The sequence below is a fragment of the Sapajus apella genome, unplaced genomic scaffold (genome assembly GCF_009761245.1).
Source record: "Sapajus apella isolate SASKATOON/1434 unplaced genomic scaffold, GSC_monkey_1.0 scaffold15, whole genome shotgun sequence".
NCBI lineage: Eukaryota > Metazoa > Chordata > Mammalia > Primates > Cebidae > Sapajus > Sapajus apella.
Window position 1 is genome coordinate 18,013,543 of NW_022436955.1, and position 12,990 is coordinate 18,026,532.

Genomic DNA, 12,990 nt, shown 5'->3' on the forward strand with positions numbered 1-12,990 from the left:
TTTTTTTTTTTTTTTTTTTGAGGCAAGGCCTACCTCTGTCACCCAGGCTGGAGTGTAATGGCGTGATCTCAGCTCACTGCAACCTCTGCCTCACAGGTTCAAGTGATTCTCCTGCCTCAGCCTCCCAAGTAGCTGGGGCTACAGGTGCGTGCCACCATGCCCAGCTAATTTTTGTATTTTTAGTAGAGGCGAGGTTTCACTATGTTGGCCAGGCTGGTCTTGAACTCTTGACCTCAAGTGATCCACCCACCACCTTGGCCTCCCAAAGTGCTGGGATTACAGGCATAAGCCACCACGCCTGACCATAATGTTCACTACCTTGACAGGGCTTGGATTACTCATATGTATGCATTTGTCGAAACTCATCAAATGCTATCTTTAGTATTTGTGCATTTCACACAAATTTTTCATAGCAAAAATGTACCTCTCCACCCACTCTGCTAAAAAAAGCCCATAGAGTCGGGTGCGGTGGCTCATACCTGTAATCCCAGCACTTTGAGAGGCTGAGGCGGGCGGATCACCTGAGGTCGGGAGCTTGAGACCAGCCTGACCAACATGGGGAAACCCCGTGCCTACTAAAAAACCAAAATTAGCCGGGCGTGGTGGCACATGCCTGTAATCCCAGCTATTTGAGAGGCTGAGGTAGGAGAATCGCTTGAACCTGGGAGACGGAGGTTGCAGTGAGCTGATATGGAGCCATTGCACTCCAGCCTGGGCAACAAGGACGAAACTCCGTCTCAAAAAAAAAAAAAAAAAGCCCATAGAGAGAGAAACTCCAGTTAATGGCATAAATGCTGAAGTGTTCAGGAGTTAAATGTATAAAAAATTAGGATGGGTTAATGGATAGAAAGAAGCACAGGTAGATAAATAGGTATATGATAAAACAAATACAATAAATTGTTAGTTGTGGAGTTTAGGTGGTAGGTATATTGTTGTCCAGAGTACAGTTATAATGACTTCTCTGTGTATCTGAAAATTTTAATAAATAAGTGTTGGGAGAAATCAGGCACAGGGACTTGGAAGGCATTTTGTGCAATTAAAAGGCCCTGAAGATTAAGCTTTGTCAGTTTTTTAGTAAATTCACCTATAATAATTGTGGGTCTGCCAGAGTATGAATAATTGATTTACCAGGGAGAATTTTCACTGTAACTCCTACAGTAAATAGAACAAATGATTTTAAAGATGAAAACAGTGTCTGGGCATGGTGGCTCACACCTGTAATCCCAGCCTCTTTGGGAGGACAAAGTAGGAGGATCCCTTAAAGACAGGAGTTCCAGACCAGCCTGGGCAACACAGCAGACCCTGCCTCTGAAAAAAAAAAAAAAAAGAAAAAAAGAAAGAAGGAAGAAAATAAAGTAGTAATACCTACCAATAAGTTCTACAAAATAATCGTATTATATGTATATTCGTCTGCATTTTTTTTTTTTTTTTTTTTTTTTTTGAGACGGAGTTTCGCTCTTGTTACCCAGGCTGGAGTGCAATGGCGCGATCTCGGCTCACCGCAACCTCCGCCTCCTGGGTTCAGGCAATTCTCCTGCCTCAGCCTCCTGAGTAGCTGGGACTACAGGCACACGCCACCATGCCCAGCTAATTTTTTGTAGTTTTTAGTAGAGACGGGGTTTCACCATGTTGACCAGGATGGTCTCGATCTCTTGACCTTGTGATCCACCCGCCTCGGCCTCCCAAAGTGCTGGGATTACAGGCTTGAGCCACCGCGCCCGGCCTGCATTTTTTATTTACAAAAAAAACAAAACAAAACATGTTCTAGGTTTAAAAAAAATCAAGGATAAATAAAAGATGAAAAAGTAAGGCCGGGTGTGGTGGCTCATGCCTGTAATCCCAGCACTTTGGGAGGCCAAGGTGGGAGGATCACTTGAGCCCAGAAGTTCAAGACCAGCCTAGGCAACACAGTGAAACCCTGTCTTATAATATTATAATAATCATTTATAATAAATCAGCCATAACTTTATTCACCAGAGATGATTACTAGAATACAAGATCCAAATGTATTTTTGTTGCCGTCTTCTCAGTGATTGAAACAATGTCTAGCACATTTGTTGTTGAATGATTTAGAATGATTTCTGGGGGGAAAAAAAGTAACTTGAGAGGCAGGGGTTAGTCTATCCTAGGAAAAGCACACACCAGGAACAAAGGTATAAGAAATCCAGGCATGGTGGCTCATGCCTGTAATCCCAGCACTTTGGGAGGCCGAAGTGGGCAGATCACTTGAAATCAGGCGTTTGAGACTAACCTGACCAACATGGTAAAACCCTCTCTACTAAAAATACAAAAATTAGCTGGGCATGGTGGTGCACACCTGTAATCCCAGCCACTTGGGAGGCTGAAGCTGGAGAATCACTTGAACCTGGGAGGCAGTTGTTGTAGTAAGCTGAGATTGCATCGTTGCATTCCAGCCTGGGCAACAATAGTGAAACTCCATCTCAAAAAAAAAATGTCTAGAACGAAAGAACCACAAACGTGGGTTTGAGTCTGGCAGGGATTAAAATCTGGCAGCTCTTATGCGGACATATTTTGTTTGTCCTATCAGCATTAAAATATTTTTTTTTGGATACAGAGTCTTACTCTCTTGCCCAGTCTGGAGTTCAGTGGTGCAGTGATGGCTCACTGCAACCTCCGCCTCCCAGGTTCAAACGATTCTCATGCCTCAGACTCATGAGTAGCTGGGATTACAGGCATATGGCCACCATGCCCAGCTAATTTTTTTTCTTTTTTGAGGCAGAGTCTCTCTATCGCCAGGCTGGAGTGCAGTGGCACGATTCTGGTTCATTGCAACTAACGTTTTCTGGTTTCAAACAATTCTTCTGCCTCAGCCTCCTGAGTAGCTGGTACTACAGGCACACAAAACCATGCCCTGCTAGTTTTTTTGTATTTTTAGTAGAGACGGTGTTTCATCACGTTGGCCAGGTTAGTCTCGATCTCTTGACCTTGCGATCCATCTGCCTTGGCCTCCCAAAGTGCTGGGATTACAGGCGTGAGCCACCGTGCCCTGCCTAAAATAATTTTTAATGAGATACTAACCTTTAAAAATAACATCACAGAAAAATCCAATTTTCTAGCTGACAAAATGGAAAGCTCTAGAAATGTCGGGATCCCGTTCTATGTGACAAAGTATAAACTAGAGCTGAGCAGAGGCTGTTCTTGCTTATCTGTTCACTAAAGCCCCTTCCAGGTTCAAGTCATCCATTTAGATTCCTTCCTAGGCTCTATAGGTATTAGAGTTTGCAGTCTCTGGTAGGAGAACTCTGGGATCTGATTGGAAAGTCAGGCTGGAAAGTATGATATGGTATAGATATCTGAATAGAAAGTTTATACTTGATTTTTTGGGCAAGAGGAAGAATCAAACAGTGTTTGCTCAGTTACTTTTATTGTGTAACAAAGCACCCCAAAACTTAGTGTTAAGACAACAATAATTTATTTAGCTCCTGACTGTTTGAATGGGCAATTTGGATTGGGCTCTGCTTGAGTGGTTCTTCTGGTCTTGATTGATCTCATTCACGTAACTGTGTTAGCTGCCATATTGGTTGGTCTAGTATGATTTCAGCTAGGAAAGCATGTTTCTGCTTCATGTGGTCTCTCATTCTCCAGCATGCTCGCTCAACCTGTTCATGGCTGGGTAAGGTTCCAACAGACATTTATAAGGCCTCTTGAAGCCTAGGCTTGGAACTGGCACACAGTCACTTCTTCCATATTCTAATGATAAATCAAGTCACAATGCCAGCCCAGATTCAAGGGTGGGAAAACAGACTTCATTTATGGATGGGAGGAGCTGCAAATTACATTGTTAAAAGGTATGGACACCCAGAAAGATACATTTAACAAACCATCTATCAAAGCTACTGTCAGAGCTGTATTTTTGGAAATATCATTTGAAGTGGGATATGTCCTGTATGACTGGAATTGTTTTCTATTTGTAACAGAGAAGTGCGCACACTCCTTGCACCCATAAATAACTCAATGCCAAAGGATATGAGAGAGAGATGTCCAGTGTGTGCCTCTCCCAGCTTCTTGTCCAGGGACTCCTTGGTTTAGATTTCAATCTACTACTTAGTAAAGGTGGAGAGTTTCTTTAAGATTTCTGTGGATGAATGAACAGAAAATTAGACCAGAGCAAGGAGCTGAGAGCCAAGTTAGAAACACAAAGACATTTCTACATTGCACAATAGTTTAGAAACTGCATTCCCCCTGGTCTGGCTGGTGCCTAAACCACCATCAGCACTCATGCCTTTGTGATATAAAGTTCTCTTACTTGATCAACTTTTGAAACACAAAAACCTCATAGGAGGGGGTAAACTCACATTTTATTGTGAATTAGTCTCTGTTGTTAGATTCCTTAATACCAGGAGGACCCTAGGTTGTAAGGGAGCCTGGTAGAAGAAGAAAGAAGATGGAGGAAAGCATGAAGCAGAGGACAGCATCGTATAAATCACTGTTTTCTTCCCATCCACTCCAAAGACCAATTTTTTAGGAAGCATCAAGTCTGCACTTCTACTCTGTGGTGGTGAAGAGAAAGGTTCAGACAGAAACTGTACTGTGACTTTGATTTTTCATTCTAAAAGGTAGGGATGTGGATGAAGGGAGAGGAGAGATGATGGATGAGACAATCTCTCAGGTAGTGTGAGAGGTTTTCCTAACAGCCCACCTGTGAGAAGGCCTCGAAGAACAGTCCTCATGCTAGAGACTTCTGTAAGTAGAGAGAACATCCTTGGAAGCTGCCTCAAAAGTCTGGACTCATGGCTCTTTAGTTCCTTTTTCCTCTTCTTACCCCTACCCCTTCCCCCTTCCCTTTCCTTTCAAGACGGAGTCTCACTCTGTAGCCCAGGCTAGAGGGCAGTGGTGCGATCTCAACTCACTGCAACCTCTGCCTCTGGGGTTCCAGCAACTCTCCTGCTTCAGCTTCCCAAGTAGCTGGGATTACAGGCACGTGCCACCATGCCTAACTAGTTTTTGTATTTTTAGCAGAGATGGGGTTTCACCATGTTGGCCAGACTGGTGTTGAACTCTTGATCTCAAGTGATCCACACGCCTTGGCCTTCCAAAGTGCTGAGATTACAGGCATAAGCCACTGCGCTTGGCCCCTTCTCTCTTTCGTCTGGGCTTTGTGGGAAGTCTGGGAGATTTAGGCTCCCAGAGAGGGGGACAGTGTAAGGAAAGCAGCTGAAGACATGGTAAGATAAAAGTCTGCATCAAGGCCGGGCACGGTGGCTCAAGCCTGTAATCCCAGCACTTTGGGAGGCCGAGGCGGGTGGATCACGAGGTCAAGAGATCGAGACCATCCTGGTCAACATGGTGAAACCCCGTCTCTACTAAAAATACAAAAAATTAGCTGGGCATGGTGGTGCGTGCCTGTAATCCCAGCTACTCAGGAGGCTGAGGCAGGAGAATTGCCTGAACCCAGGAGGCGGAGGTTGCAGTGAGCTGAGATCACGCCATTGCACTCCAGCCTGGGTAACATGAGTGAAACTCCGTCTCAAAAAAAAAAAAAAAAAAAAAAAGTCTGCATCAAGGAAATAATCCCAAGGATGCTGAAAAAAGGAAGGAAGGCAGACAGGGAGGGAGGAAAAGAGGAGAAAGAGAGACATAAAGAAAGCAAGAGAGAAGAAAAAGAAGAGAGACAGAAAGACAGAAAGTCAATACCACCACCTGCTGTGGTGGCACCTGTTGTCCCAGCTACTCTAGAGACTGAGGCAGGAGGATCACTTGAGCCCAGGAGCTCGAGGCTGTAGTGCGCCATGATCCTGCCTCTGTATAGCCACTGCACTCTGGCCTGGCCAACATAATGAGACCTCTTCTCTAAAAAAGATAAAAGATAAATAGATACAGACAAAAATAAAGGAAGGAAATAGGCAGGAGCAAAGTAATCTGCCTTTCCAAACCATTTTGGATAAAACAATGCCCTTTGGAAGTCCTTACACTATTGACATTTTGCCTGGATAGTTCTTTGCTGTAGAGGGCTGTCCTGTGAATTGCAGGATGTTGATAGCATTCTTTTTTTTTTTGAGATGGACTCTCACCCTGTTGCCCAGGCTGGAGTGCAGTGGCGCAATCTTGACTCACTGCAACCTCTGCCTCCTGGGTTCAAGTGATTCTCTTGCCTCAGCCTCCCAAGTAGCTGGAACTATAGGCACATGCCACCATGCCTGGATAATTTTTATATTTTTAGTAGAGATGGGGTTTCATCACGCTGATCAGACTAGTCTCAAACCAGTCTCAACTCCTAACCTGAGGCGATCCACCTGCCTTGGCTTCCCAAAGTGCTGGGATTACAGGCGTGAGCCACAGTACCTGGCCAACGTTCTTTTTTTTTTGGAGATGGAGTCTTGCTCTGTCACCCAGGCTGGAGTGCAGCGGTGCAGTAGTGCAATCCCGGCTCACTACAACCTCCGCCTCCCGGGTTCAAGAGATTCTCATGCCTCAGCCCTCTGAGTAGCTGGGATTATGGGCGTGTACCACTGTGCCCAGCTAATTTTAGTAGAGATGGGGTTTCACCTTGTTGGCCAGGCTGGTCTCAAACTCCTCACCTCAGGTGATCCACCTGCCTCGGCCTCCCAAAGTGCTGGAATTACAGACATGAGCCACCACGCCTGGCCAGCAGCATCCTTGGCCCTTATTCACCATATGACAGGAGCACAACCCATCCTATCTCCCTGGCCTTATGACAAAAATGCTTTCAGATGTTGCTAAATGTTCCCTGGATAAAATCACTCCTCATTGTAAACTGCTGCCTTGGAGCTGGTGAAAAGGAAATCTTTCATAAATGTGAAATAAACATGGGGCTCATGCTGTTTACACCAAAAGATCCCTACCATCCACAGAGGGCCGTGCAGAGGGCTCATGGGCCCGGCACTCGTCAATGACCTCCCGCAGCTCTGAAGGGCAGTCTTCACCCAGTGGCTCCTGCTGCCGCTTCACAGCCACCAGCTCGTAGATCTTATCAGAATCATAGCCTGGAAATGATAGCATGAGAGCCTTAAAAAGTTGCTCTGGTACTCGTACATCTCTTTGGATGCTGATGGCTGGCATCAGAACTAGGGACTCTGAATATGGAAACAACAAGAGCTTCCAACAATTCCACTGACCAGCCCAGGCAGTCCCCACAGGAAAAAACAAATTGCCCGGGGCAGCACTGATGGGGAATTTCTGGTCTATTGGACAGGGACTCAATCCCTGCTGAGCCAGCCTTCACATTCTTTACCTTTAAACGGGATCTTTCCAGTGGCAATTTCCCAGAGGACGATTCCAAAGCTAAAAGAAAACCAAGAAACTGAACAACCGTAACTAGTTTCCTCTCTCCCATGTCCCTCTAGCCACTGCCAGAAAACTCAGTGACTTTTTTTTTTATTACTACTCAACTTTGTTCAACAGAGTTGAGCTTAAATGGTCCTTGGAGGAATCTGATTTGGGTTTTCCTATCCTGCACATCTGAGTTAGAATCTGCACCAGAACATGAATGTACCTGTATATTTCACACTTTATGTCATATAGATAATATATATCTTCCAGTTTCTGAGGTGAGATATATGCTGTAGATTTGACTGCCTCTGTCTTTTTTCTTGTAGCTTTCAAACTGATGGAAGTCTGTGTTTTCCTCAACTCAAATCCTGCAAGCTAGATAGAGAGGCAACTTAGACACAGAAAGAAACAAGCAAGATCTTGGGTGGAGGAGTAAAAGGCAGGGGTTCTTGCTACACACAATTGCCAGGGAATTGTCTTTTGCCTTAGGGATTTATTTCCTGTAGTGACTTCTGTCTGTGTGGCTGCTCTTTTGGTTAACATTATGAGTTCAACTTATCATAATGCAGCAACCAAGAGAAACACAAAGAGATTTCTCCTCTATAAAATGGAGTGAAAGCAGTGGGGATTACTTGAGATAATGGTTATAAAGCACTGGTAAGACCTGCTAAGTTGTAGTTGTTGCCAGTATGGCTATGTTAAAATGTAAGGGTTTCTCAATCAAGGACTGAACTCCACTCAGTGAGGGTGGAGAGGGGTCACAGTGCCACTGCCCAGCTCACCTTCTCCCAGAGAAGCAGATGGAAAAGTGTCATGGGGGCATCCCCTCTGTGCTATCTGACCCTATAGGGGGTCAGCCTGATCCTTTGGCTTTGGTGTGACATGACAAGTCTGAATCATCCCTCTAGCCCTGCATGGTCATGTGGCGTTCTTTTTGTTGTTGTTGAGACAGAGTCTTTGCTCTGTTGCTAGCCTGGAGTGCAGTGGCACTATCTCAGCTCACTGCAACCTCTGTCTCATGAGTTCAAGCGATTCCCCTGCCTCAGCCTCCTGAGTAGCTGGGACTACAGGCACGCATCACTGTGCCTGGCTAATTTTTTGTATTTTTTTAGTAGAGACAGGTTTCACCATGGCCAGGATAGTCTCAATCTCCTGACCTTGTGATCCTCCTGCCTCTACCTCCCTAAGTGCTGGGATTATAGGCGTGAGCCACTGCAACCGGCTACACATGGTATTCTTAAACTATAGCACAATCAGTGAGAGTATGTGTTCTTGTCCTATGCACAGCTGCCATTGGCACCATTGGTGTGCAGAAGGCTGCCAGCCCCAAACTCATCCAGGTACCCAAATCTAGCGGCAGCGTGAGAAATAAGATAAGGCATTTAGATGGCTCATCCCCCATTCATTCATTCATTCATTCATTCATTTGCTCATGTGTTTCCTGAGCACTGACATTCTCTGACATCTAGCACCATATGGGATACCAGGGATGAAAGGTGGAATAGCACATCTTAGAGTCAGGCTGAAGACTATGAGAGTAGTAGACACACTGTTTTGGGAGTACTTCTGTCATCATCACAGAGGGAGAAAGGCATCTGAAAGGCAAAAAAGACCTGTCTGCTGTTAATTGAGGGCTGTCTCCGACACTCATAAGACTGGAAGAAAGAAAACCATCTATGGATGAAAACAAAGAAAACTGCTAAAATTCTTTTAGCATTTGGGAATTGCGGACATTGAGTTCACAAAATCTTTTCCTCTTCTGTATGAAAATCTGACTTCCAGTGAACTTCTCAGCTCTGTTCCCCTGGAAAGCCGATAAAGGTAGACTTGTCACCTATGGCCCTTAGTAACGCTGCTGATGATAGAAATGACTGCTGATTGTTAGACTGCTTCTGGACAGGATAGAGGGGGTAAGTGGACTACATAGTCAACAGCTGATAGGAATGCTCTGTGGCAATTTTTTCTTTTTCCTTTTTTGAGACAGGATCTCATTCTGTTGCCCAGGCTAGGGTGCAGTTGCATGAACATAGCTCACTGTAGCCTCGGTCTCCTGGGCTGTAGCCATCCTCCTCCTGCCTTGCTCTCCTGAACAGCTGGGATTACAGGTTTGCACCACCGTGAATGGCTGATATTTAATTTTTTTGAAGAGGCAGGGGTCTCACTATGTTGCCCAGGCTGGTTTCAAACCCCTGGGCTCAAGTGATCCTCCTATTGTCCCTCCCAAAGTGTGGAGATTACAGGCATGAGCCACCATGCTCAGCCATGTGGCAGCTCTCAAAACAGCAACTGACATGTCCCTTGCAGAAACACTGGAAGGCATGCCTGCAGGGTTGTTATCAGAGATGTTGACTCCTGCAGGTCATGGGCTTCTAAGCCTGGATGACCCACCCCACCTAATGGGAGCCTCTTTCTCCAGCACCTATGGCTCGGACAAAGAGAGTATGTCCTGGATGACTGCGAGTACTCTTGCTGGAGGGAACAGTTTGCTGCTGCTGACACTGTGCTTTCTGTAGGACATCCTTCTAAGTAACTGAATGACAACTGTGGCCTAGGCCTGTCCTGTGAGTCTGACTCCTTAGACCTAAGAAGATCCCCTGTTGTGAGTTGTAGGGACATAGACGTGGTATGCAGGCATGTAAGGGGAAATGACTTTTAGCCCATCCCTGCTAAATGGCAGTGAGGGAAGGCAGGCATCAGAACAGGAGGCATGGATGGAGTCTGTTATGTGGTGGGCACACAGAAAGTGAAACTTAGTTCTCAAACTAAAAACTAAAATTGAACTCATTTCTAAAACTAAGGCAAGGCCGGGTGTGGTGGCTCATACCTGTAATCCCAGCACTTTGGAAGGCTGAGGCAGGCGGATCACTTGAGGTCAGGAGTTCAAAACCAGCTTGGCCAACATGGTGAAACCTTGTCTCTACTAAAAATGCAAAAATCAGTCAGGCATGGTGGTGTGTGCCTGTAATCCCAGCTACTCGGGAGGCTAAGGCAAGAGAATCACTTGAACTAGGTAAGCGGAGGTTGTGGTGAGCAAGATAACCCCACTGCACTCCAGCCTGGGCAACAGAAAAAGACTTTGTCTTGAAAAACATAAAATAAAATAAAACATAAAACTAAGGCAAGAATCAAGCCTTTCTGAGACATCTGTGCCCCTCTTCTAGCACCAAACAGTCATGCAGGTTTGACCCAGAGAGCCCCGTGGAAGGCACACTCACCTTCACTTGGTAGCCTTCAGTTACCAGGAAGTTTGAGCTTCTGATTTTTCTGTGGAGTTCAGGTGCTTCTGAATGGTGTAGCCTGACACAGCCAAAGGCGGGGAGTATTAGTGACCTTTGCACAAACTTTCTTGGGGGGACTGACAGCTATGACTGGGCTGATGACGCTGGACAGTACCATGGGTACCTGTCCACAGATAGGCAGGAAAAACTGAAATGCAGAGGCAAAGTTTGAGAATCCACAGCTGTGAGTATGCAGCAGAGCTGAGATTCATAGCGTAAGGAGGCATGGCATCCCTTGTGGAGTCCATGCAATCTGGCATCAGGGGTCCCTTGAGGTAGAGAAGGACAAAGGTGCCTCAGTGTTGCTTTGCCTGGGAAGTGCTGGGCAGATCCAAGTGCTCAGAGGCATGGCTGGCTGGCTGGACCTTGTTGGGACCCTTCAGGTCAAAACAGAATGTGAAGCCAGGGTCCCACTGACTTCCAGACAAGAGAACCTTGGTTTCACGAAGCCCCTGTGTCCCAGGTTGTGTTGTGGTCATGGTGTCTGCCTGAGCTCAGATTCTTCCAGAAGCAGATCCTGAGCCAAGGATTTGGGTAAGAGGGATTTGTATCAAGAAGGCGCTCCCTTGGCCAGGTGTGGTGGCTCATGCCTGTAATCCCTGCACTTTGGGAGGCCCAGGTGGGAGGATCACTTGAGGTCAGGAGTTTGAGACCAGCTTGGCTAACACAGAGAAACCCTGTCGCTACTATTAATAAAAATACAAAAAATTAGCTGGGCGTGGTGGTGCACATCTGTAATTACAGCTACTCGGGAGGTTGAAGCATGAGAATCGCTTGCACTCAGGAAGTAGAGGTTGCAGTGAGCCCAGATCACACCACTGCACTTCAGCCTGGGTGACAAAGTGAGACTCTGTCTCAAAAAAACCTCCCAAAGTACCCCAAACAAATGAAAACAAGGTGCTCACAGAAGAAATGGGTGAGGGAGTAGAAGAAGCAGGATGAGGAGAGAGAAGAGAAGAAATCAAGCAAGAGGTGGATTTCAGGTGAAATCCCAGGCTCAGGTGGTCTCACTGGTGGAACACAATGACACCTCAGGGTGAGTCCCACAGGAGGCAAAGGAGCTGGCCTTTTGTACTCACAACAGTCGATAGTTATGAACTGTGTTAGGGATGGCGGGGACAGGTGGATATAAAACTTGTGGGCACTTTCAGCTCTCTGTAAGGGTGAGAGGGCTCCAGGGCCCACGGGCAATCCTCTGAAGATTGCAGCTGTGAACTTTTAGCAGCAAAGCATGCCGAGCAGGGGATGGGTATATAGAGCAGGTAAAAAGGATCAGAAGTCATTTGGAGGGATATTGTTGTGTCCCCTACAATAACCAAAAATACTTCTTTTTTTTTTTTTGGGACGGAGTTTCGCTTTTGTTACCCAGGCTGGAGTGCAATGGCGCGATCTTGGCTCACCGCAACCTCCGCCTCCTGGGTTCAGGCAATTCTCCTGCCTCAGCCTCCCGAGTAGGTGGGATTACAGGCACGCACCACCATGCCCAGCTAATTTTTTGTATTTTTAGTAGAGACGGGGTTTCACCATGTTGACCAGGATGGTCTTGATCTCTTGACCTCGTGATCCACCCGCCTCGGCCTCCCAAAGTGCTGGGATTACAGGCTTGAGCCACCGCGCCCGGCCTCCAAAAATACTTCTTAAACTCAGTAGTTTAGGGAGTTGAGAAATAATAAACTTGATAACTTCAAATTACTAGCTAAGACAGTATTTCCAAAAGTATGGGATGAGGTGGTATGCGAGATTATATAAAGAGAAAATTATTCTCCTTTCAATTTACTCCAGTCTTTCTGATTATATCAGGAGAAAGTCTGGGTTTGGTGTTGGGTATCCTTAAAACTTCTCTAACTATGCCAGTATTTCCATTGTACAAAGAGAATGTGGGTTGGATCACAGAGCTTCTGGCAGGCAGCCTCATCCAGCCAGAATTTAATTACATTGTCTTGGTTTCATTTGTGATCATCTATTTTTGACAAGTGACACTGGTTTTCAATTTATGGTAGTAATAGAAAGTGTCTTTTTTTTTTTTTTGAGACAGAGCCTCACTCTGTCACCCAGGCTGGAGTGCAATGGCACGATCTCGGCTCACTGCAACCTCCGCCTCCCGGGTTCAAGTGATTCTCCTGCCTCAGCCTCCCGAGTAGCTGGGATTACAGGCACGTGCCACCGCGCCCAGCTAATTTTTGTGTTTTTGGTAGAAACACAAAATTGGCCGGGCGCAGTGGCTCACGCCTGTAATCCCAGCACTTTGGGAGGCCGAGGCAGGCGGATCACCAGAGGTCAGGAGTTTGAGACCAGCCTGACCAACATGGTGAAACCCCGTTTCTACCAAAAACACAAAAATTAGCTGGGCGCGGTGGCACGTGCCTGTAATCTCAACTACTCGGGAGGCTGAGGCAGGAGAATGGCTTGAACCCGGGAGGCGGAGGTTGCAGTGAGCCAAGATCACTCCATTGCACTCCAG

The 12,990-nt window shown here is 46.2% G+C and overlaps 1 protein-coding gene across 9 annotated transcripts in view; it reads right to left on the bottom strand.

Moving 5' to 3' along the window:
* Positions 1–3,381: 3,381 nt before the first annotated feature.
* MLKL (mixed lineage kinase domain like pseudokinase) overlaps positions 3,382–12,990 on the bottom strand; it is a 26,022-nt gene continuing 16,413 nt past the window's right edge. For 8 of the 9 annotated variants that reach the window (XM_032284440.1, XM_032284433.1, XM_032284434.1 and 5 more), the window contains 5 exons: positions 10,467–10,548; positions 7,475–7,626; positions 7,214–7,263; positions 6,825–6,965; positions 3,382–4,096 (listed from right to left, as the gene is read on the bottom strand). In XM_032284440.1, coding sequence (XP_032140331.1) covers positions 4,062–4,096; positions 6,825–6,965; positions 7,214–7,263; positions 7,475–7,626; positions 10,467–10,548 — 460 coding nt within the window. In that variant the 3' untranslated portion in view covers positions 3,382–4,061. Of the gene's footprint in view, positions 4,097–4,316; positions 4,386–6,824; positions 6,966–7,213; positions 7,264–7,474; positions 7,627–10,466; positions 10,549–12,990 lie in introns of all 9 variants that reach the window. The other variant, XR_004270606.1, reaches the window with a different exon arrangement.